At 46.3% G+C, this 25,699-nt stretch overlaps 1 protein-coding gene across 2 annotated transcripts in view; it reads right to left on the bottom strand.

The window, feature by feature from the left end:
• Positions 1–18,162, bottom strand: part of PLEKHD1 (pleckstrin homology and coiled-coil domain containing D1) — a 32,738-nt gene extending 14,576 nt beyond the window's left edge. Inside the window, exons 1-6 of one of the 2 annotated variants that reach the window (XM_054201235.1) lie at positions 16,453–18,162; positions 15,946–16,309; positions 7,414–7,507; positions 6,451–6,540; positions 5,787–5,863; positions 679–770 (exon numbers count right to left, since the gene is read on the bottom strand). In XM_054201235.1, the coding sequence (XP_054057210.1) occupies positions 679–770; positions 5,787–5,863; positions 6,451–6,540; positions 7,414–7,507; positions 15,946–16,094 (502 nt within the window). In that variant the 5' untranslated portion in view covers positions 16,095–16,309; positions 16,453–18,162. Of the gene's footprint in view, positions 1–678; positions 771–5,786; positions 5,864–6,450; positions 6,541–7,413; positions 7,508–15,945; positions 16,310–16,452 lie in introns of those variants that run through there. The other variant, XM_054201234.1, reaches the window with a different exon arrangement.
• Positions 18,163–25,699: the final 7,537 nt, after the last annotated feature.

The raw sequence follows: 25,699 nt of genomic DNA, 5'->3' as shown, positions 1-25,699 counted from the left end.
ACCCAAGGTACTGCCATCCAGAGGCTGGTTTCTAAGTAGCGGATTGGACTAGATAACCTGCAGAAGTCTCTTCCAACTTAAGTTGTTGTATGTTCATCTGGAGCAAATGTTCTCTCTCCATTGCCCTTGGAGAAAGCAATGACAAATTTGCCACTGCTGTTAGATACTTCAAACAAGCTCATGTAAATGCTCCCACTTTCAACACAAACAGTGTGGGCAAACGCAGAGAAAGACCAAGTAGAGTAAGACCAAAAAGCAGCTTGGAGAGGAAAACCCATGCATGAAAAGCTGTGATCAGCCTCAGAAATACCAGTCCTGCTGTGATTCAGGGAGACAAAGGTATCGGCTGTTTGCCTGAGGAGCAGCTGAAATCAGCACATCCAAACTTCTCAGGGCCAGCAAACGCTCATACAGTCCAGCCATCCGGAGCTGCAGGACTGCAGCATGCTGGCCAAGGCATGACCTTCCTTCCGTGCTCCACACAGATGGCCAGACCCTACCTTAATATTTTCATGTTTTGACTCCCTTCAAAACCTGAATTCCAGCTGCTGACTACTCAAAAAGCTTCATCCAGTAAAAGTCAACAGTAAAAACCTGTAGCTTGGCCACAATGACAACTCCAGAAAAGCAAAATGACTATTTTGGGGTTTATGACTTTTGAAAGTAAGAGTTTCTTACCTAAGTACTCCTGTTTCTCCTTGGCCAACTGCAGTCCTTGGGCTTCCAGGCTCTCGATCATGGCTTCTCCCAGCTGGGCATTCTTCCAGGTCCTAGGGAGAGCAGACACAAAGCAGACAATGTAAGAGAGCTAAGGGTCCCACAGAGTAAGGCAGCAGGACTCAGCCTAGCAACCTACCAAGGAATTCAAACATACAAACACTCTCGTCAGCTGGGGCAGTGATTCTCTAAAATTTTCTCCACAAATGAATTGGAGAAATTTCCCTGACATTCAGCAATTGTATTTATTTAAATACAAGGGCTGTAGATCAACACCGCACAGGTATTCAAATGTTTCTGCAGTGATTTGGAGACTTCTATACTGAGCTTAGTCTCAAGGGCTCTCCAGACCATCCCAGTACAGTCGCAGCCTCCAATTGCAACAGGATGTACCTGGAACCCATTAAATTTATCCCAACAGACTTAAGAACCAGATTTTTAGCTTTTAACACAGCTAACTTCCCATCTGCCAGTGACATTGTCTTCTGCGGCCGTTCCAATATTTTTCTGCTATAGACACTCTTCCCCTTCAAACATTAACTGTTTATTGGCTCCTTCCCACAGCCTTGTATCTTCAGCCTTTCTGGTATCCATCAGTCACCCTGGAACCAATCTTCCTACTCTTGTAGGCTCTTCCACTAAACTTGTAAGCCACTAGGATTTGGTGTCTGGCCCTACACTGTGAGTTAAGTGCCACTCCCTATAAAAACAAGGGAGAACCAGAGATAAAAGCCAGATGAGATGCTGGGAAGTAGGGAGAGTTAAAGGAAGCAAGTGTATTCAAAGAGTACCTTGTGCTATTATAGCACCTTTGGCCAGAGGATCTCAAGGTCTCTTGAAAACATTATGAAACTAAGCTCCCAAAATGACTCTTGAGCAGATGTCCATTACTGATTAAGTTGATGGACAGGGTAGGCTTTAATACAGATATTAAATAGCCAAGGACAAGGATGTACAAATTAAAAACAGAAGCATAAATGGAGTTTGCTGCTCGCTTCTATTCGCATTCCATTAGAAAACAGTACCTACGCACACAAAATACATACATAAAATTCATCTCATTCTATTTATATAGGTGTACATACAGGAATAGCAATTGCTATTCAGAAATTCTGCCATCTTTGTTAAATCCTAAGGGAGCTTATTAATATTAAACACCTGTAAGCCTTCCTGTACCAGTCCTCTTTGCGAGCCACTTGAAATTGTAGCTTTTTGGAAACAGTAAGCTGGCAACCTCTTACAAAACAATTTCAAGGCTACCTGTACTTCGTCTCTTACAAAAGCCAGACAAATATATTAAACACACATCACCCCAGGGAGCAGGCAGCTCACAGCTCCAGCAGCCCAAGCACTGCCTTGTGCTCTTTGCAGGCAGCTGGGTTTCTTTTCAGCTAACGAGCATCTAGGATATTTCTGAAGTGCAGAGGAAATTAGAATGCTAATTAAAAAGGTGATGTTTTGCCCACAGGTAGACATCTTCATCTTGAGTGAGAACATGTGGGTGTGAATGTGTTTTTCCACTAACATTCTCTGATACGGGATGAATCTGATCCCAGAGAAACCAACAACAAACAGCTCAGGGGTCATATAATTACTCGGAGGGTTTCAGAACGGCTGTAGCCTTTAAGGTGTCTGTTTATTAGATTCACTTTTTCTCTGTTCCCTCCCTTCCCCAGCCTAACAAGATGTTAGTGATGAGACTGTCTGTAACTCAAAGGTTACTACACCCACTGCTGTGTAACTTACAAGATGCACCCATATCACTGGGCAGCATTTGAGCTTTTACTCCTTTTATCTGCCAGAACCAACGCCCGCGTGTAACCACATCTGCGGGGAGGTACAGGCTCTGACTGCAGCTGAGAGGGAAGCAAGTGCTTTTTTTTTTATTCTGTACTTCTTACCAAGGGAATTTTCATCAGAGAAATCCACATTGCTCGAAGTGCTGGAAAGCACAGGGGCAGGAAGGCTCTTGGGACAAGTAGAAAGTGCCCTCATAATACACTTCTTAAAAAAAACCAACAAAGCCCAAAGTATGTCCATTTGCTCTACAGCTCAAACATCATCTGTTCCAGTTCTTTTGCAGCACTGGGAACATCTCTCTAGCTTTGCCTGCATTTTATCTTTCCCTGGAGCATCCACAACCAATTTTTGGAGACACTTAGGACTTCATGGTCCGCAGGATGTATGTGCTGTGTTACCTAGTTCTCTCCAGGTAACAGCCCAGGATGGATAATCATCTGTATATTTATGGCGATGAGGAAAGAGGTGACACAAAGGTACAGCCACCCAAGGATACCGGCTATATGAAGGTAGGGCTGCTTAAGTAGAGGGCCGTGAGGGTCAAGAAAGGAAGGAGCATAGTTTTGCCAAGGGCCTAAAGGAGTAGAGATAGGGGAGGGACCTTTGCTTAGAAGACAACAGGAAGCAAGAGGGAAATGGCACCCTGAGTGATTTCACACATACTGAGTCATTGGTAGAAATTCCCAAGTCTGAATTGGTTCTTTTCCAGCAGCAGCTACAAATATCTTCCAGAAAACAAGAAAGAACTAGGACAACCCGGGTTTTCCTCCTTCCCAAATGGCCAGGTCATTTTTTTATGCCAATCAAAATGGCCCCAGCAGAGTATCGCAGGTACACATACGGTGTGGCAACTGTTAGCACGTTTCTCAGAACAAGCACTCAACATTATTCCCAGCTGGGCTCAGCCATCTCCTATTTCATGCCTTTCTCATGACTGAAACCGTTGGTGTTTTTTTTTTTTTGTTCCCCACATTGTCCACCAAGTTTACTTTTAATCCATACAGGGAGTGCCACTATGGGCACAGAGAACATATGTGTGTTCCTGTCCCCTACTAGCCACAGCAAAAGCCTCTCTGGGTGGGAAGAGAGCATGGCCAGCTGGGAGTCAGGGCTCAGTGCATTTCCGAAAAGCTTTCAGGATCTGGCAGGTGTGGTAATTCCTAGCCGCAACACGTGAGGAGGGTGGAGAGACCACCAGCTCCCCTCCACATGGAACAAGCGGGTTCCCAATCAAACCAGGAGGCAAGGAAAGGAGTGAAGAGCTGAAGGCATCACTGAGCAGACTGTGACGGTGGAGGGAACAAGCAGTTGCACAGGCAGGCGCACACACACACCACCCAGCCCCAGATGTAAAGAGGCAGCAGACAAAATTGAAACAAAGGATAGAGGATGCTTCCCCATCCTGGGTTAATTTTTAACTCTTTCCCTATTTAACAAAATCTCAGTCTATGAAGTTGGGGGTGTTTTCCCCAGAGTGGGTTGTGGTGTTGTGGTTTGGTTTTTTTCTTTGGTTTCCTTGTTTAAATAACAAGAGAGACTGTAAGATGATCACAATAAACTCTAAATGCTGCAGTGCCATCAGCAGTACAATCTCCGTCTAGGAACAACAGGGCACTAAAACAGGTTGCCGAGAAGATTTCAGCTGTGTCCTTTTAGCTTCCAGATCAATTTACTGGCCCATGCTGTGCCTTTCTGGCTGCTGCTTGGCTCCCAACCTGACCTCGCGAACGTAAATCACGTAATCTGTGCTTTTCCTCACATGCAGCCTACCATCAGCACTTATTAGGCTGGAGCTGCATCGCTCTTCTCCTCTGATGCAAGAGCAGAAGCAGGGAGCGGAGGGAAGGGGATGTTCTCAGGCAGATTTTCAGCCAGGTGCAGGTATTTTGCTGTATGACAGCAGCCACCTCTCTAGCACTGGAATATTGGAGCAAGGACTAGAGAAAAGGCTGGCTGTGAAATAAACAGCTGCACAGGACTTGCTTGTGAGAACCCCTCCTGAGCTGTGCAGCCATGCTCCTTTCCTCCCATACACGCTTAAGATTAATTTGGTCCCTAAATTATTGCCCTTGGCAATAGTTAATTCTAACATTCATGAAGGCAAGTGCAGGCCTATGCTATCGAAGGAAAACCTCTGAATTACTCAAGGGTTGAATCTGGGTCCCTCCTCTGTGGTGGCCGAGCCTGCTCACGCTGAGTGGGTGCCCGAGCTCTGCCTTGGATCTTGTGTCCCATGAGGCTCACGCTCCCATGAAGCTTTAACAGACGGCTTTGGGTTGCAGTTCATGGCTCCAGCACCAAAGCCGGGCTCACTGCAGCAGTGCAGAGCTCGCCTTGGGCTAGGCCACTGTGACACCGTGTTCCCCATTAATTACAAAGGAACATTTTCAGCCTCATAGTGTTGGAATTAACTGAGTGTTGGAATGGCAGAGCAAAGTGCTTGTTGCTCTAAGTCTCATAGATGAATAGTAGACTCTGCTCTACAGCTCTGGAAGTTTTCACCTGGCCTAGGAAAGTCAAATTCCTGTTTAAGTGTCACCTCTTCCTGCATCTGGTGATATTTAGAAAGAGTCAGCTGTAGGTTTGCAGGACAGCTGCTCATTGTACCATCCGGCTCCTGGGTGCTGAGGGATTGCAGAGCTGGTGGCCAACATACTTCAAATCTCTCTGGCAATTCAGTACTGTACACACCCGGCAACCAGACCCTCTCACCCCTCTGGGTGGGCTAGAAGCGCTTTGCCAACACCTCCTTCCCTGGGATTTAGCCTACCTCTGCATTTCAGAATTAAACTGTCTCGAGAGGCCAAATCCTGCTGCTGCTGCGTGGCCCAAGTGTCCTAGGATCTGGGCAGAAGGGATGCACACCCCGTGGTGGCACAGTTGCCTCGGGGCCATTACTGACATCTCAGCATAACCGGTACTGCTCAGGAGAGCAGGGATGGGCTGGTGAGGTCCCTGCTCACCAGCAGGGTGTAGAGCCACGTGGACAGCTGCGCACTAGTTTTGTGCCTTGCCTGTTCTGCTCTTACCTTACCCCAAATTCATACATCTGCAGATGACAGCCTAGGGTTGTTAGAGTCACATTGTGGGAAGCTTTGTGTCAGCTTTCTCATTTAGGGAAAGGATGGGTTCAGGAAGTAAGTAAGGGTCTCACTAGTCTTGGCGAGCTTCTCCCCTCCCTGTAGTCCTTCTAGTCAGGCTTTTCCCTCTTTATCCTTTACACATCTACAGAGCAGATCAAAGAGAATAAGGAATAGAAAGAAGCTTACACTTTTCCAGACTCCTGTAGCATCTCCAGCCACTGAGCCTGCTCAAATTCTGATTCGGCTGCTAGAACAATGTTACCCTAGAAGAGGGGAGGGGAGGGGAAAAAAACCCAAATTAGAGAGGCTGGTGCCTTATGAGCCTCTGTGCACTCAGGGCATGAACTGGACGCAGCTAGCACAGCTGTAGTGGGAAGAGCGCCCACCACAGGCTTCCACCTCAGCAGGAGGCATCACACGGAAGCAAATGTGACCCAGGCCTACCACACGTTGGAAAGAGATGCACATGGTAAGTGGTCACGGCAGGAATAAAACAATAGGGCCACATGAGCTCTAGGGCTCTGGAATATCTGTCTACTGGTCTGCTAGTACCATAAGACCTGCTGTAGGAAAGAGCAAATTTTCTTGTTGGTTGTCAAAGCAGGAGCAGCAGCAAAGCCTTGAGGGGACTTTGGATGCTAAGCCACTCTGTCTCTCAGGATAGTCTGCCCAGAAAGGGTAGGCACACATTGGCGGGGTGGGAAAGACTGCCAATCCAGCTCTGCCCATCAGCAATAAAGTGTTTTGTGGTGGTGTTTTTTGGATTATTTTTGTTGTTGTTGTTTTTGTTGGTTGGGGTTTTTTGGGTTTGTTTTTTTTTTTTTTTTGAGAAAGAAAGAAGTCTACTTACATGGAAGTCTTCATGAGAGATCTTTATGGCATAAGGCATGTTGGACTCTTCTTTGGGCTCCACGATGCAGCCTCCCAGGGGTATGACACCCTGTGGATGAACCAGAGCACTCCAATCAGTCAGCAGAATCAAGTATAGCTATTAACAACTAACCAGAAGCTGAACTTTCAGCCTTGGTCACTTGCAGGCCCCTGCCCTGCCTTGGCTATCCCAGGAGGGACAACACACACACAGTTCCTGAAAAGCAGAGGGACTCCCATGACCACCAGGAGACCTCCAAGTGGTATCTGAAAGGGGGTAAAGATGTCTCTCCTGCATTCAGCTTGGAGGGAAGGCTTCTAGCTAGAACATGGAAGTGTGAGTTCTTTTATCAAGCAGGAGGCTATCTCCCAACAGGGGCAGACATTGCAGAGTCGCAGTGTGGTAGCATGAGACAGGTTGTGCATCCATTACAGTCACCACCAGCAGGTCAACACCCCACACACGCTGTGTGGGGACAGACAGGTGGCCTGCTACCCCTAACCAGGCTGGGTGAAATCAGCACCTTTGGAAGCACATGTGCTCCATCAGCCTCCAGTGACTACAGAGGATAAAAGCAGACTCAGAGCAAAGAGTCCCTCCGCGAGAGCTGCAGGTGGCAAGCTATGGAGACTGCTCCTCACAGCTGAGGGCACCTAGGGGCTGGCTGCCACCATTTACGAGTGCAAGTACAGGCTAGGAACAAGCAGCAACCAAAGCTGTTAGCCCCACCACTGGCTTTGCCAACAGTATTCTCATAGCCACAAGATTAATTGATAAGGAGATCATGAAAACAAGGGGATACATCTGCCATCAGGCAAAAAAAAAAAAAAAAAAATTGAAGTCATGTACCTGCTGAATCATTAAGAAGCCTGAAGAGGTACTGAGGAGGTGAGGGGAAGCTAGAAACAGAATAACCCCCTCTCCCATGCAAACACTGCTCACCTTCGGGTGGATATTGAAGTATTTATTGCTTTCAAAACTCTTCTTCTCACTCTCAGCATAGTACAGCAGGAAACTTTCCTTAATGATGAAGAACCTTCAAGAAAGAGAAAGGAAATAAATTCTGCTAGAACAGAGGTCCTGGTTCACAGCACAAGAAGATCCCTGCCTAACCAAAGCTGCATTCTGAGCAGAAGAGTTTACTATTCCCACCTAAGCCTAAGGTGAGGTGCCTCACTTCCTTTTATAGCTAAGAGCAAGTGCTCAACACTAAGTGCCAAGTCCAAGTGCTTTGTGCTTCCATTTCACAGCAGCATGCATGCTTCAGTGTTAACGGCAAACCATAGCATCATCTACTCACAGGGGGATGGGACAGTGGTCTGCATCCAAGACAGGAGCGCAGCCAAAGCCTTTTGGCATCTTGACCTGTGCATGCTCTGTCTAGCCCATGTGTTGGATTCAACCTATTAGAAGTGACATGCTCCATTTTTTAAGTCTCTCTCACATGGGTTAAGAGCAACTAAAAGCTTACTTTTGCTATTTACTCCCTGACACCCTCTTTCCTCCCATTGCCGCATAAGGGAGAGTCACAGAGTAGCATCCCCAAGAGACTCTCGAGGCAGGCAAAAAATTGGCCATGAGAGCACTCAGGAGCAGAAATAAATTTTAAGAGATATTTTTAAGCAGAGCTTCTGGCAAAGTCTCCTGTCGTTGACCTTTGTAAGTACAAAGGAAATCGAAGTTCTTTTTTCTCATCTCTGTCACATTAAAGTGTGCCTTGCTCTGCTCAGTTAGCCTTAGGTATGCTCTGATGAGCACTGTAGAGTAGCCACAAAATATCACAACTTCTGTAAGCCGAGCCTCTAATTTACTGGAGCATGTCCTCAAAATTTTGATTAAAGGACTGCCAGTTTTAGCTTCTTTGGATGTTTAAAATGCCCCTGGGAGAGTTCCTCTTAGAAAAATGAGGTTGCATTTACCCTGCGGACAGTGGTACAGGGGAGAGATATCTGACTTAGCTTAAATTCGGTCTAAATCTGCAGCACTCAAAAATCCTGAAGAGCGGCTGAAAACACAGGGACTAGTTTAGTAGGAAGGTTTCAAGAGAGTAAGTGACAGAGAAAATGTGTTGCACTGTTCTGCACATATTTTCTGATATGAGAAAAGAGGGATTTGGAAAGAAAGTGAACTGCAATAAGCTGAAAATCAATAAGGAATGCCTTTTTATACTGCACAAAACACTGCTGTGTAAATCACTTTCATGTGGTTCCGAGGACAAGAGCTCATGAGGGATCCAGAAAGGATAAGGCATTTCTGTGAATAATGAGAACATCCCCAGGAAAACCTCCTGCTTCTGGGCAGAAAGCCTCCACTAAGAGGGATCAGGAAGAGGCTTCTCCAGGCAGCGCTTTCCTGTTGTGCAGTCTGGGGATTCCTGCACCTTCCTCTGAAGCCACCATTAAAGATGGACCCAGAGGTCTGATCCACGAGATCAATTCTAATACCTCCACGTGCCCGTCCCACCCCAGTCCTCTCCTGAAGCAGAGGCCCCGGTCAGATGGAGCCAAGCGCAGTACAGATGAGCACACCAATATGGTACCAGTTTAGTTCCTAAAGCTCAATAAAGAATTTGAAGCTGGCAGAGAATCATCATTATACTTACATTATAATTAATCATTATTACCATTATTATATTTGGGAGAAAGCTTTAGCACTTCCACTAGCTCCTGTCTCTTGCTCTTCTGTCGTGGCTCTGGCAACACAGATGAAATTGCCACATGCAGTGGAAACGCGAGCCATGGGCTCACAGAGGGACTGGAAGACAAAGGACAGAGAGCTAAACTTCTGAATACCTGCAGCAAGCTCAAGCTCTGGACAGACTGCTCCAAAGTCTCATGGAACATCCGCATATTTACATCCAGAAATCTTTGGAACGTACAAAGACCAGCAGCAATTCACGTGCCCCAAGTTTTTTCTTCTCGTTGCCTGCTCATCTATACCTGTTCCTGTTGACATCAGAGGTGGGGAGAAGCAGCCAGCTTGCTGGCTCAGCAGGACACTGTCTTCTCACTTGATACTCCAGGAACATCATGGCTGACTGCCTAACCTCACCTCTTGCTCCTGACCACAGCCTGGCAAAATCTCTCTAGACAGAACAGCATGACTCAGTGCAAAAATCACTCTCCTGAACTGAGCTCATTCAGTTAGAGGACCAAAAGGTGTTTGTTCAGAGTGCAGCCTGTCCAGCAAGTTATCTGAGCAGGAACAATTACTATGCACCTTCTGCCCAGGGGGCCATCTCGCTTCCATCCCGGGGTTGAGTCCCAGTGCACCTCCCAGAGGAGCTGTAGCTGATGTCCCCCCTAGATGGGAAAGCAACGCACGACCCCACCTGTGGCAGCCATCCATACACTCCCTCTATGTATTACTGTTAGAGGTGCCAGATGCTTAAGATGGACACGGAGATGGACGGTCCATGGGACACAAGTTGCTTTCCTTGTAATAGGAGCTTCCATCCTAAATCTCTTTCCAGTGTAATGGATCAGGGTTTCACAGATGAGGGTTTCCTCATGACAGTAGGCAGGGATGGGAAGGAGTGTTCCACAGAAGGTGGGGGGCTGAACCACTCACACAACTTTGAGACACTGGCAAACAAAGCCCATTTAGCAGATGCATTAGGCACATCTGTGGGACACATTTCTGATAGAGTGGATTCATATATATTCCACCTCTGTGTGAAGCAAGGATTGGTATTTTCCAGTATATCTGCATTAATGGCAAAGGCAGCCACAACCCGTGCAGCAGGAGCAGAGCCGACCCTGGCCAAGGCAGGTACCAGAGAGATCTCCACACAGCACAGAGGGCTTCGTCCTGGTTCCTCCTGTCCACATCATTTCTGTGAGCACCAGCCTTCTGCCTTCCTATTTCCTTTTTCCTCCAATCTCTTGTCACTAACTCCATGAGAAAGTCTCTATGAGTGGCTGCATCTTCACTATGCGTCTCTAATGGCTAGGTCAACAAGGACTTGATTTTTTAGGGGGATATATTACCCCATCTGCACAATAAATACAGAAATAACATCTTCAAAGAACAAACAGATCCTGCCTGGCCAACGGACTGTGCTCGGTCTGGTGGGTCAGAGTGAACCAGATACTGTGGGCACAAACACAAAACTGAGGAATAAAAAGCCAACACACCACGTGAAATAGAGAAAGTCTATTCAGCACTTTCAACAGCCTTTTCGGTCTGAACATCCTCAAGAAACATTTGCAAGACAGGTAAAGATACTGATTAACCATGTGTTATCTTTAAGCTAAGTGTTAACCTCCAGTTAAAGCTAGGGTTTAGTTTGATGCATACTTTCTGTCTGCTCAGTGCTCCCAATAATCCCCGTAATATAGATTATGCTCCAGTGGTAAACAAAAACAAAACAAAACTGAGCACAAAGCATAGCACAGATCTCTCAGAACTGATGCGCCTCTGGCAGTTTAACGAACTTTTAGATCCCTGACCTCACAGATGTGGATAAAATCTGTGGGGATTTGGAAGGAAAATATACAAAATAGGAGTTTAAAAAAAAACAACAACAAAACTCTACAGCAAATAATGAATGAAAACCATTGAAAACCTGGTTAGCTGATCATCGTAACATCTTTAGGCTATATTCACTCATCTATCCTTATCTGGAAGGCAACACGCAAGCAACTAAGATCATCATTTTGACTTTCAGGACAACGTCTCCATCCAATGATGCAAGGATAATTGGTGCAGCACGATGGAAATGGGGATGAAGGGAAGGAGTAGAGGAGAAAGAGTTACAGGACTCAAGAGCAAGATGAAGACTGCAGCAGCAGCCAGGTGAGCAGGAGCAGAAAGGCCAAAGACGACCAAGGGAGAATGGGGAGAGACACCAAACACGTATCTGAATTAGGCACAGATGCGCCAACAAAATAAAAGGGAGTGCCGGTAAGACAGGGGAAGATTTGGAACTAAAAAACAGCATTCAAAAAGCCTGGAGAGCACCAGTGAAGGTGAGAAGACCTGGTATAACCATGGACACTCCATGCTCAGCACAAATAATACCAGAGGCATTCGCACGTGGTCAACTCCTTTGGGTCACCCATCCCTCATGGTTAGATCCTGCACTAAGAAACCACTGAAACCACAGTGTAATTAAACTGGAGGAACAGTAACAATCCGAGTGACTTGGATGTAAAGCCAGTGACGTGATCTGCCAGGATTAGACACAACAGCTCCGTACTGGACAAGTAGAGATACCTGATCTCTGGAGATAAAGTGCTTTCTTTGAGACACAGAGGGCTAAGGAGATTAATTAACTAATCTTTGTAAAAGCTTTTGAAGTGACAATGGCACAAGTTAAGTATTTACATTACAAAACTGCAGTGGCCTCACTGGTCCTTCTTCCTTCCAATGGCGGTTTTCTGGGCACCAGTCCAGGAGCACAAGCAGTAAAGCCCAGTTACCAGATCAGACCAGTTCTCTCTCTCTGGGGACAGCTCAGGAAAACGATGGGCAAGAGATCTTTATCAGCATGTCAGCTCAGAGACCGCCGTACCTGTCCCTTGCTCTTCCTCTCCTGGCATCCCTGGCTTTTCCCGCCTGCCTCCCGCCCTGGTGCCTGGCGGCTGGAGCGGCACCCAGCCAGGCAGGGAGCAAGCAGGAACAGAGGTGGATGCTTCCCGACAGCAACCAGCTGAGCAGGAAAGTTTGCAAGGAGGAGCAGGAAGCACGTGGTCCGCTCGGCTCGTAGCCCCACGGCCTCAGCAGCTCCTGCTGCCCATGCTGGAGGCCGGCGTGCACGCAGGCTGCTCTGCACTGGCAGCCACACTGCCTGTTTTCTAGGGTTTTTTTTCCAGAGTAGAAAACAGTCTTAAACAATTATCCTTTCCATCTGTCCTGTGACTGTATCCAGTGACTATTGGTAGCCACTCGGTCAGACAAGGTTCTGTGCACGCTTTGCGGTGCCACAGGCTGGTCTGGCCCAAGAGAAAAAAAAAATAATTCTCTCTTAACTGTGCTGTGTTTCCCTCCTTCCAGCAGCAACCTGGCATCTCTGATGGATTTACTCAGAGGTATAAGCGTATTTTGTGTTTTGCTCTCTACTTTTTTCAACTCCTCACGTTCCATCTTGCTTTCTGACTCCATCTAACCATGGAGCAGGTACCCACCTGGAACTGTCCCCCTTGGCCCCGAAGGCTCACACCTGGATGGTGACAGTGAGCTTAGAGCCTGATGTTTCTATGTGGGGCCCGGACTATTCACAATAGAGAAGAATTTGTCACTTCCTACCTGCAAAGCTACAGTGTCCCCCCTTCATACCAATTCCAGGGCAGGTATGTACCTTGTGCGTTCCATTCCAGACTCCATGTCAGGCTGATGCTGTTACCAGTAAAACGTTTGCATAGGAAAGAGGTTAAACTGCTTGTTGTTAATTAGAATTAAGAATGGGGTGCAGCTTGGTGGGAAGAGGAGAACCAGAAGTCAAGGAGGAAGAGTATGACTTTTCAAAGCCACTCCAGCAGTGACCCAGTCTTCAACTGTACTGTTCAAAAGCACTGGTAAACTCAGAAGATGGTTGTGTGTCTCTTGGAAGGATATTGCTTTACAAGGAAAGAAAATTCACATTAGTCAAGGAATAGAACTTCTCTTGGGGAGATGGGAGCTAGGATGCTGCTAATGGCATTTCAAAACAAATCTCTGAAAGGCAGCATGCTCAGACGTCAGCCCCAGCGGATAGACACAGGCGTGTTGGTCCAGTGCCAGAAGCACCCACCCAGACAGACCATTGCCTTGTGTGGGAAAGGGAAAGGACTGAAAGTGGTCCAGGCAGCTGCCTTGTGTTGGGCCTTGCTGTCCTTACAGGTGCCATCAGATGTCAGCCCTGACTAAAACAACCCTCTACTGCTGCGAAATCCCCAGACCTGGGATTTCAATCACCAAAACACTGCACTGCCTGGACTTTTTTCTTTGATCCATTTATCTAGTCAGCCTCCATCCTTCCCTTAAGTACTTTCTTTTCTTCTCAGTGTCTCGAGCAGCCCTGTTGCTGCAGCCAAATGAATGGGATCAAGCCAGTGAAGTATCATGCATCTCAACAGCCATGCATGGCTGATGGACATCCACCCATTACATGCTGGTTTATCTCCCATGGCTTGGAAAAATTTGCCTCGGCCTGGGGAGCAGTACTATCGTTCAGTGCAAAATTACTTCACAGCAAAAGTACTACCTGTAAATACCAAACGGATAAAAAGTAGTAATCCAAGATTTCAGAACAAAATCTACATTGCTCAGATCAGATCCTTGACTCTAACTAGCAATGGTAATTTTTATTTTTTTTCTCTTAATTTAAGTGGACTGGGAAACATCTCTTCTCCTTTTCATAAAATAATGCAGTTGACCATCTGTGTCTTGCTGCACATGGGGAGTAGGTGGGGGGAAATGCATGGATTGCTCCTTATCCCCCTATAATGACTGACTAACATACAAGATTTTTTACTTTAAAGCAAATCGCTCCTGTGATTAGAAAAAAATAAAAATCTTATTGTTCCTCCTGCTCTAGCCTTTTTACCTCAGAAAACCCTTCCTTCCAAACCCTACAGATTCCCTGTGTTCACCTCCCACCAACCTGTCTCTGTTCCCCCAGGACCCCCAGCTGCCGTGCCTGCAGCTAACCGTCCCCATCACCACTGCCCCACGGTCACCCCCCTCATCTCTTCCCACCTGCTATCACTACAACATTTACCACTTGCTGAAGATGGGGGTGACTTCTAGGAATAGAACAGCACTAAATAAATAATGACAGAGAGAGCAGAGTTGGGCCATTCGCCTGCAAGAAATTCTGATCAGGAAGAAGAAAGCCTCTTAAGAATGTCTCCTCCATGGCAAATTACCTCCCCCTCCATTATTCCATCCACTTCTTTTCTGTAACACAGTCACATTAGTTTCCAGACACAATTCATTTAAATATCAATGTTTGGGACCTGAGTAGGGAGCACCAGCAGAAATTCTCTCCTGGGTGAAAAAAAGCCATTGTTTTGGGGGAAGAGGGGGGTGCGGGGGGGATACAGAATAAAACCTGCATGCAGGTCAAAGATGGCTACAAACACAAAACTGCTTTCCAAGCAACATTTAATATTTTTCAGGCCATGCCACCTTCACGGGTTTAGACTGGACGGCACTGAGCAGAACTGGGAAAGCTGGGTCTAGAAACGGATTTGACATGCTGTGTCTACCCTGCAGACTGCAGCAAAGAGGTACACACAGGAGGTGAGTGCCAGAGGTACCCAACACACACCACTCCTGTGCAGGCTAATTTATTCTTCTGAAAAGCCTTGAGACACGCTATGCTACAAAGGCTACAAAACTGCCTTTCTGCTCCAGAGGTAACTCAGGCTTCCCATGCTGCCATTTGTTAATGACTCATTTGTGCCTTTCCCCAGTGGAAACTGGGGCGGGGGGGGGCAAGAAAACAACATTACTCTGCTTTTCTCGCAGACTTTTTCATCTGCAGATATGAAACTACTAAAGTGGATAAGAACTACTGTCCTTCCTTAATAGATCACGGCAACAAATCCTGGGTCACAAAACATCGCTGGCAGAGGTCGGGTGAAAATGCAAGTTTTTCAGCTGCTAGTCATCTAACTGAATGATGTCTATCAGCAGCGACATTAATCTGCCATCCAGGAATGCTGGAAGGCGTAATCCATTGGATCATGTACCCCCAGTGAGCAATGAAAAAGAGCTGTACCATGTTTCTGCACGAGTACCCACCCATAAACAGTCGCGTCTCATCATTTGACAACCAGCGGAAAACTCTCCTGTGAGATTCAGCGATTCGTATAAAGGCACTACACCAACTTCAAACTATTATAGAACGTACTTCTACCCTTGGTAAAAGGTTATAGCAAATGCTTTCCAGCTCCAAACTTCCTGGCTGCTGATAAAACACAAAAACACACCAGTCCCTGGCACTAGATGGGGGAGAAGCCCAGGGTTCAGAGCCACCTTCCCCCCAGGGAAGAGCCTGCGTTTGCTGTTCCCAGCGTGCCACCACTGCCGCGCAGCACAGCAGTGCTGATGCTGGTCCACAAACCCCTGGAGACCATACGCAAACACACACACAGTGCCACGCACAGGCAGTCCAGCCCAGCCATCTCACACCCAAAGAGCTTTAACAAGTGTTTATAAACAAAGTCAAGCAGTTCAGGGGCAAAATATATGGGGTGACTCTTTCAGGAAATGATTGCAGGGGGATTATCCAGAGGAGGCAGCTAGTCCCTGTTCCCACCCTGAGGAGCGTGTGGCACAGGTCTGGGCAGACGAAGAAGAAAGCACACGGCGGTGCCATGTGCGTGAAGCAGACTCAGAACAGCGGGGAAGCTACGCCCAAAGTTTCACTCCTTGTCTCTGCCTGGCTAGCTGCACTTTGAAGAGCTGCGCGCTCAGGCTCTAACGCACCCCCCCACCCTTTGGCTTTGTATTTCACCTGAGCGTCCCTCAGCTACTGTGGCTTACCTCCTGGACCATTTGGCCGACTGTCTCCCAAAAGGTCGCTTCCAGAGCACGCCGTACAGCTGCACTTTGGTGCTGATGTCCAGAGCATCTGAATCTGCCTGCTCCATGGACGGAGAAGGGGATACGGAGCTGGATTTTGAAGCAAACATTATAGATGGATCTGGTTCTAACTCTCCCCCTCTGTGCGGCAGCTCAGGGAATCCGATTAAATGCAATGAACCAGAAGGACGTAACCAGCCACTCCAAGCGGCAGACGGAGAGACTGGGCTATGGTTTGAATCAATAACTTGACTGCTCAGCACTCAATCAATAATTCCCTCCCTGATGCGCAGATGATGAGAGTTTCCTCATTGCGTATTACTTCCTGATGCATTACAGGCAGCACACATCCCAGGCAAAGAAAAAAAAAAAAAAAAGAAAAAGAAAAAGATAGTGAAGAGAGCCAGAGATTAGGAACACAGAGAGGCAGAGAGAGAAAGCTCCCAGTGATAACATAAACCAAAATACCTCTGCACCAGAATCAGCTCGGAAGGTTATTTCACTCGACATTGCAGCATCCCAGGCAGAAATCAGGGCAAGACGGATGTTTTACTGTCAGGCGTCTTTTACTCTGACACATATCTGCAAAATCTTGCGCTTGGAGACAGGTTCCCCTCATTTGTCCCAAGAAAAAGGGGAGCAGAGTGGGTGGGAGCCAGCAAGTTCAATCAGACTCTCTCTGCCATGGGGAGGCTTTTGCTGTGCCAGCCTGGCACTGCCCACCCTGGTACAGTTCACGTGGCTGCGGGTTTGGACTGGGCAGTGTCCATGCTGCACGCCTTGCTCAGCCTTAAAGGGCCATTGCTGATCAGAGTTAGAGCATCAAAATCCTGCTACCTCTGTGTCTTGCTGCATCTTGGAGATGTGGCAAGCGCAGCCTCTGCCCTGCCCTTCAGGTACCAGCTCCTTCTTGGCCACAGCACAGAAACATAGGAACACGACACGCAGCTCAGGTGAGTCTCCATTCACCTCCTGTTTAGTAGTCCCACAACAAGCTTTTTATTCTGGTTACCTGAGTCCTTGGTTCCTCTCTTGAAACCCTCCCTCCCTGCACAGACACAAACAGTCCTCCAAAAGAACCCCTGTCTTTCGTAATGCCCACAGGAAAGCGCATGAGCACCATATTGCTCCTTCCTGCATCTTGCATTCCCTGCAGGATTAGGACTTGGGGAAGAATTGCCTGCGTTGCACCTGGTAAAGCACCTGGAGTTTCGGGGTCTCATTAACCAAGACAGACACATACCTGCTGTGAGGCATCTGCTCCTGTTTTGACCTATGCCATCCTAGACATAGCAATGTTGATGCTGTAATTGCTAAATGTCAGCCCATCCCAATGCCGTTATTCAGAAGTGACATGCTGCAGGGACACAGTCCTTTCTCATTCCCGGAGATCAGAAGCCTGGGACGTGCCATAGGCTACCTCACAGCGCTGGACACAGGCCCACTCAGCTTTACATGGTCACAGGCACTTGCAAAGCATATTAAGTAGAGGAAACGCAGACTGCCTGCCTCAGAGGCTGCGTTCGGTACTGGGGAAATTATAGATGCAGGTCGCTGATAAAAGTCACTATTGATTGCTAAATGAGGGAGTCAGCAAACTCAGTGCTTTGTTACTTTCTCTCACCCTGGCTTTGACTGGCCTTTCGGTCAGGCTGTGTCCCAGGCAGCAGCAAATCCCATCTCAGAGTGACATTAAGGGAGAGGGCGGGGAACAGGAGAGAGCAGCAGAGATGCCTCCATCTCACCTGAGCCCCCACTCTTGAATACAACCCCGCATTCCGAAGTGAAGTATTAATGCTACAGTAACCATTCCATACACTGCACTGAAAAGAAAATACTACTAATAACCAGGGTTTCATAAGAGGGAAAAGTTTCCCTGGAACTGGGTTGCACAAAGGGTAAAAACAATTCTGGGCCCAACAGCATCACCCTAATTTATAAATGCACAGTGAAAAGCTACAGAGTTCCTGTGTAAAGTTGATCCAGTGCCCCTGCCATTGTCCTGCACCAGCGATGCAAAGATCTGACAGCAGTGACCTGCAGTGAGGAAAAGCAGGTTTTCATCCTTTGCTTCTTTACTTAACTTTGTCTCACAGGGACCAAGAAAGAAAAGAGGTCTCCAGCCTCAAACACCAAAGATGCAGATATTGTCTCCTCTGGAAACTTCTAGGACAAGCAAGGGACAGAGCAGTCACAGCAAATTATTTAAAGCCGGCAGCTCCGGAGGAGTGAAAAAGGAAAAAGTTAAAAAAAAAAAGGCAAAAGCTTTTGTAGTCACCGAGAGTTAAACATGGGCAGGAGCCAGCAATACTGGAGCAGGAAAGAGCAATGGGGTGAGTTCCGTAACTGCCGGTGTCTGGACAAAGTAATTTATAATAGCTGTGGTTATGTTAACATTGCCTTTATGTGTGTACTCATCTAAATAAATCAGGGGCCTGTCTGTGGGAAAGAGCAGGAGAGCGACACAGCAGGTCTAAGCAGCTTGCCTCTCACAAACAGAGGGTCATGGCATAAGGGCCAGCTTGCAGGTTTGTCAGTGTTACTTCTTCTGTCAGACACAAAACTTACTTCAACTGCCCAGGAACTTTGAGATCAGAAGAACAGCATCACAAAACCCAGGCAAGAGAAAAGGGTCAACCCCAGGGTGAGTAGGGAGAGTCGGGTCCTGCAGAAGGGCCTTCTCCAAATCCCAGGGGACAGAAATCCTTAGGGAAGCACTAACAGGCTGGGGTTTGCTGTAAGATCTTGGTGAAACTTAACAGCCCAAAAGCATGCAGACATTTATACGGAGATAATCGGTTTGTATTTAATCTGGGAGCTCATCATTTAATAAGAGCAGAGGAAGGAAACCCAAACATACGAGACCTTTATAGGACAATCATGTGACACAAGCGCAAGAAGAAAAATGCAGTTGCGGTCTGCATTACAAGTGAAGGCAGACATAAACCCTCGTACCAGACCCACACGAGATCCCATCTGTACCGTTCTGGCCAAAGAGATTCCTCAGCCCTGAAGAGACGCAGAAAAGGACTTGAGGGATGATCACAGGTATAGTTAACCCATAGCATGACAGGAAACATAAAGGACTTCACTTTTTTAAATGAGAACAAAGGTGAAAATTTGACTGCTGTCTGGCTTCAAGCATTCTTTCCCCTCTTAATGTATTAGTCGATGCTTACAATAAAACAAATGGGCCTAAATTGGCCATGAATAAATGAGAAGGTATGTAATGCCACAGCAAGGGAATTGTGGAATTGCCTCGCAACAAGAGCGGCAGAGGCAAAAAGCCATTACTTGGCCAGCTCTATTACACGCGCAGCGACCTGAGGTGCCCATACCTTCCAGGGGTACAGATTAGGCTCATCCTCTTTTCCTGAAATATTTTTGTTCCAGAATAATAATTAAAACATTTTAGAGGGATGTTTCATTCTTGATGGCTCGTAGGGGAAATGCAGCTTATACACCCTGGAGAGAAAGCACCGGAGCTTTACTCAGGAAACCTTCCTGCAGAGAAACAGGTGGTACTGCTACGGGAATTTCTTTTCTAATATGTTGTCCCTATTTTTCCTACACATGAAGCCAATAAAAATTTGCTCATCAATTTCAAAAAACCTTTGAAGAATGGAAGTAACACTCCATCATCACAGGCCACCCTCCAGCTAGAAGATACTCCCTTTCAGTTTAAGGATGCACACACTGGCTAACCGCAGCCAATGAGGAGGCTTGCATTTATTTATTTTTTTTTTTTTTTTTTTTTTTTTTTTAAGGGAAAGATTATGCCTTTATATTCTGGGCAGCCTTACAATAGTACTTCATGCAGAAAAGAGCAAACTAATGCTTGGGCCGGGGCCAGGAAATCAAGATTTGGATCAGAGCTGCTGCAAAGTTGGAAAGATTCAGATTTTGCCTTCCAGTATGGATTCCTTTCCTCTTACAGCTTCTGATAGGCTCAGTAGCCATTTCCAACCCTGAGAACCGTCAGCAACTATAGGAGGTATTAGCAGGTACCTGGAACAATGTGGAGAAATAAAAAGAAAGTCTAGCTCAAGCTCAGTTTATGATATATCACTCTTGCAAAGATAAAGTGTCATATGTACCTATCAAAATGATGCTCCAGCTTCCCAGACGTACAGTTGTGCACAGAGGCTATTTTAAGTAGAACAAAAGCAAACACCACCAATCCGTCTCTTCAGAGTGAAACATTAACAGATTATGTTTCTTTTGCACGTGATTACATTTTTAGTGTCTCGTGGGAAGTCAGAGCTGTCCTGCAGAGCTCAAAGAAAAGAGTTATTCAGCACATGGGCATTAAAGTGAAGGGCCTTTCTAGATCTTGTACCATCTGTGTAGATATATAATCCCATCAAACATCACCCCTTGGTGAGAATCACGTGGTCCCAGTGCCCTGTTCCAGACAAAGCCCCCCATCAGTCCCAGCCCTTCAAACCCACCCAGATCCCCACTGGATGGCCCATGAATCATATTAATCACACTATTAGCTGTGGATACAGCACCACTTCAGGAGACTGACAGGAAGACAGGAAATAACATGCCTGTTTCCTGAAGCAAAGGGATTTGATAGCAAGCAGCCAGCCCAACAGCTTTGTGGACAGCAAGCACTCACAGCCTGGCTTTTGGGGGGTGGCTTGCTCAGGGACTGACACCACGGTCAATGACCATTTCTCTCAGCATCTAAAGGAGATAATTTTTTTTTTTTTTTAAATCCTACCAGATCTCCTCTGGAAGACAACTCATGCACCCTGGTGCTTAAAAAAAAAAAAGTTTTCTGCTAAACAGGCATTTTTAGGGACTTTAGAATACATCAACATGGTCAGCTACATTTGAAAAAAAGCTTCCTCCAGATTATAGCCTGTAGGCTTCCTGCAATACACCAATTTTTTCCCCCATCAAGCCTAAATACCACAAAGTGACCACATGGCTTACATAAGCAGTAAATGCTGAGTACTGGAATAGTTAAATAGGCTGCTTCCAACCAGCACCTTTTTCAACAGCCATAAATAAATGTAGCTTTGCTTGCTTTCTTTCCCTAGATGATGAACCCATGGGACACGCTCCCTTCCCTTCCTCCCTGGGGAAAGGCCATGCTGCATGCCCAGGGTGACTGCTGCCCTACCAGCCACACCGCTCGGGTGGCCCCAGCCGGCCGAATCCCTGCCCCATTCCCAAGGCTGCAGGAGGGCATAGCAACTGTGGGAGCGCTCCTCCTCACAGAGGGTGGCTGAACCTCAACGCACAGTGACAGACAAGAGCAAACCCTTCCCCAAAGAAGGTTTTTCAACAGCGTTCAGAGCTGGTAAGCTTGCTGCTTGGCATGCACGCCACCTGCACGTCTACTTACCCCTCCTAGAGCATTTTGCTTTATCCACATCTTACCTGCTTGTGATCAACATTATTCTACCCAATCCCAAACATGACAGTAGCAACAGTAGAGAGTTACCTAGGACGTGGTTTGACCAGCTTTGACCCAGCTTAGTGAGCTCTGCAAGGACGCTTTCTGCACAGAAGACATCCAAGTCAAGTCAAGGACTACCTGTGACACACATATACGTGCCATGTGAGTAGCACAGGCTACCTAAAGGTCAGCTTAGCAATTATAAAAGACTTTCTTGCCCCTTTGCACCCTGTGGTGCCAGGACACTCAGAGATCTGGCAAATAGATCAGAAGCCAGTTTTAGAGCAGTTATTCTGGGGGCCAGCACAGAGTTTCAAGCCGTGCAATTGCTTACTCAGTCCTGCTTTTGAGCACAGAAAAAGTGTTGCCTTTGTAATGAGGGCACCAAAGCAGGGTTCAGTACACCAGGGCTCAGTTTCCAGCCCTGGCAATGTCCCTACCTGACCTGAGCATGTAACTTGATTTCTGTCAGCCACAGTTCCTCACCTATGACACTGGTGCTGGCATCCAGAACACCACAAGAATACAGACACTCATGCAGTAGCTTAGACACAATGGCCAGACAAAAAAATCCTGCAAAAGAGAAGGATTTGTTGGAGTTTCCTTGGCAGAATAACCTGGGGGGGGGGGGGCAGGAATGTAAGACCTCTACGTATTAACACAGGCAAACAACTGGAGCACCATCAACACTTCTGAGATCTGGCAAAACATCCCAGCAAGAAGTAGGACACTAAATGAGATCCAGGGCTGATGGTTGCCCACTCCAGAGCACACTCGTCAGCTGTTTCAACACCAGTCAGTACATATGAACTCTCCCTCCAAGTTTCTAAAACAGGGTTGGGGCAGGACTACTTTCTACAAGGTGTTTCTCAACTGCAAAAGTTTGGATATTGATTGCATTCCACTAATTTCTACCCACTTTGCTCCCTCTGGTCACAAGAGGGAAAGAACTCACAAGGTTAGCTTTTAAACAATAAATACACATCCAGAAAACAGGATTGGCTAAACCATGTTTTATTTAATGTGAAGTCCGTGCACATGTACACAGAGACCATAATTGCTCTTGTGTACACAATCAATGTTACCTTTACCCCTACCATTATTATGACCATTGAATGCAATGCCTTAAAAAGCTAAGGACAATTAGGGCTTCACTGAGGAATGGAAACTGGAGGGGCCACAACACTGATGTTCTTCGTGCCCTTCACCTAGACATTCTGCCATACCCATCAACTCTAACCTGCAGCAGCCTCCACTCCAGGTTTCTCTCCCTTTCCTGGTCCTGCTCACAGCCAGTCACTGCAACGTCAGGGCTCATGCTGTGCACATACACAGCTCAGGAACAAGACATACTTCTTGCCTCCTTCCTATCCCTATTCTCAAGTAGTTATTATTTAAATACAGAGGCACAAAGATCTACTGCTACCATCTACCACATCAGAAGACCATGACAGCTCTACTGCAACCCCGCAATATTGAGGAGAGCCATCAGCCAGATGAACACCAAAAATATTGCTCTCCACAAAATACAGCAGGCTAAGAGGGCCATCTCCTCCCTCACCCATCTCCATCTACCCTCCCATGAGCCATGCTGCCACACAGCTTTTGTAGATGAGGCCTCTTTCATGCTGCTGAAGTCCAGGCTGCAGGAATAAGCATGGAAAAAAAAGCTCCCAGACAGACCCATGGCTTAGCCCTCCACATGCTCCAAAGCATGTTCACATGAAGCACCGGCACAGAGCAGATACCGGGAGTACAAAGTTTTGTTCAAGATCAGCCATCCCCTCAGTTTCTCTGTCAAAAAGAGAAAACAGAATACAGGAAATCCATTGCAGTCCTAAAAGGCAACTCTGCTTACAGCTTCGCCCTCGGGAGGCAAGCAAGGAAAGCTTGCCTAAGAGGTGTTACAGCAAGAGTCATTCAGATTAGTAGTAAAGCTTGTAAACAGGGTTCTTCTCAGCCCTCTTCAGCCCACTCCAACGAGTACCCCATTTAAAGTATTTCTTCAGATAGCAGAAGCCCATTAACTTCCACAGACTCCAACACAAACTATGATCATATATCACAAAGTAATTACCACTTCAGACGCTGGATGGGCATACAGATACAGAACAAGCATTTTTACCCTAATAATTTCACCTCACCTTTTAGATTTTCTAAATACTATGTAGGTCTGGTGTCTGATACAGCGTACTTTTAATTAGCTCTACAAGTTTTCTGAATGAGGCATTCTTCTTAACCTCCCATCCACCGTAAAGGCTTGTTAATCTCTGGACACCTCAGACAAGAGGGGAAAGTGCTGTGATAAGGAGGGTGGAACGTTGCGCAGTTCTGCTCACAGGGATATTTGGATAAGGCTTGCACATATCAGTAGCAGAATTACTTAATTTGTAAGCTGGAACAATAGATGACAGCTCATCTTCTTGCTCCTGTGCTCATCCCTAATGAGTCTCTGATTAAAATGCTGATGAATTTTTTTTTCCTTAACAAATGAAGGAACACTCTACACCCACCATCAGGAAGCCTGCAACACCATAGCTCCTCAATACTGAAGTTTTTAGTGGTAAATCTTGTAACATAAATGCATCCAAAGCACCTCCTCACATCTCCAAAAGGATTTACGACAGACTGCAGTGGTTAAGTCTCCAGTTACTAAGATGGCATTTTTATTAAATACACTAAAAGGTGGCTAATATACTGCATTATGTTTCATCATTAAAACTAAATTTTACTTGCTGAAAAAACAAGAGCGTATCCGGCAAAGTACTGACTTCCCATCCTTACTGCCTTGCCTCTGCCTGTACTAGCTACAATAGCAACACAGTCATTTCTTTCAGTTCTTCTACTGACTTTACATTAATCATATGCTCTTGTGATTAAGCCAGTATAAAGAGATTACACTTTTTCCTAACCCCACAAGTCCTATGAGCCACCAGAAAAATCAAAAGTAAGCAACTGGCTGAGAAGATTGCTTATTGCTTGAGTGAAATAGCTAAAACACTTAACTGTTAACATGACAGCATCTTAGATAAGTCTGGAGATAGCAAGTGCAGGAGAAGAAAACAATCCTTTTTAAAATGAGTTGCTTATAAATCATTTCCATCAAGGGTAAATGGATGCATGAAGATTTTGGGAATGTGTACATCACCCATCCTATCACAGCATCATTCCCCTGTCTCTTTTCTGAAAATGTAGGTCTAAAACGCAATCCTGCTTACAGGGCAGCTGGGGAGCATGGAGAGCAAGAATATCTATAAACTCCGTCAATTCAGCGTATACACATACCTGAAGGGAGGGTGCAAGGAGGATGGAGCCAGCCTCTTCCAATCAGCGCCCAGTGACAGGACCAGAGGCAATGAGCACAGACTGAAAACACAGGAGGTTCCCTCTGAACATAAGAAAAAAAAGCTTTTTCACTCTGAGGGTTACCGAGCACTGGCACAGTTTGCCAGAGAGGTTGTGGAATCTCTCACCTTGGAGATACTCAAAAGTCATCTGGGGTTGCTGTCAGAGGGGTTGTTGAACCAGACAACCCCCAGAGGTCCCCTCCAGCTGCAACCACTCTGCAATCAGTGGTCTAGGCTGCATTCAGTTAGCACCTTCCCACCATGCGCTAAAGAATTGGGCACACTGCAAGGTACCATCCCCATATCAGGGAGGTGACAAGTCCTTAATTACCTATCTGCAAGCTGCTTAAGGGTTGCCTTACTCTCCAAGACTGTTTTAAATCTCTAAGATTTCCTGAATTGCTAGAGCTGACAGTTTTATCACCTGGGGTCAAGTGACAGAGTTTGAGACCATTTACTTGCAAAACCCACAGATCTACATACAGATCTGAAAAGCCTACCTAGGTGTTTCCTCAGGGACTGCCTTGTGACAGGCAGTCAACTTCCTACTTATTCCAAGGATCCCAGCTCCAATTCTCGTCCTTGCCCTGAATCCTGGCAGTAGCCATAGGATGCTACAGTGCTAACAGCAACTTTCTTCTACAAGCCCCTAAAAGCACACACACTTCAGGAGAGAAACCACGACTTACATATGATTTGACAAGAGGCAAGCACCCTCCTGGTTTTTACACAGCATTTACTCTCCTTCAATTTATTAATTTATTTATGCTCTACAGGTATTTTACAACATTAAATCTAGTCCCAACAAAATTTGGTAACGTAACATTTTTAGTCAGAGGTGTCTCACTGCAGCCATTCTTTTTAAAGTTGCATCTTTTTTTAAAAAAAAAAAAAAAAAGAAATTCAGTGTTTTATATGAAAAAATTGTCCCTCCACAATCACAGCACACAATGTG

This window comes from Rissa tridactyla, chromosome 4 (assembly GCF_028500815.1).
Source record: "Rissa tridactyla isolate bRisTri1 chromosome 4, bRisTri1.patW.cur.20221130, whole genome shotgun sequence".
In the NCBI taxonomy this organism is placed as follows: domain Eukaryota; kingdom Metazoa; phylum Chordata; class Aves; order Charadriiformes; family Laridae; genus Rissa; species Rissa tridactyla.
Note: the sequence above shows the minus strand (reverse complement) of the source record. Positions and strands in the feature narration are given on the sequence as shown.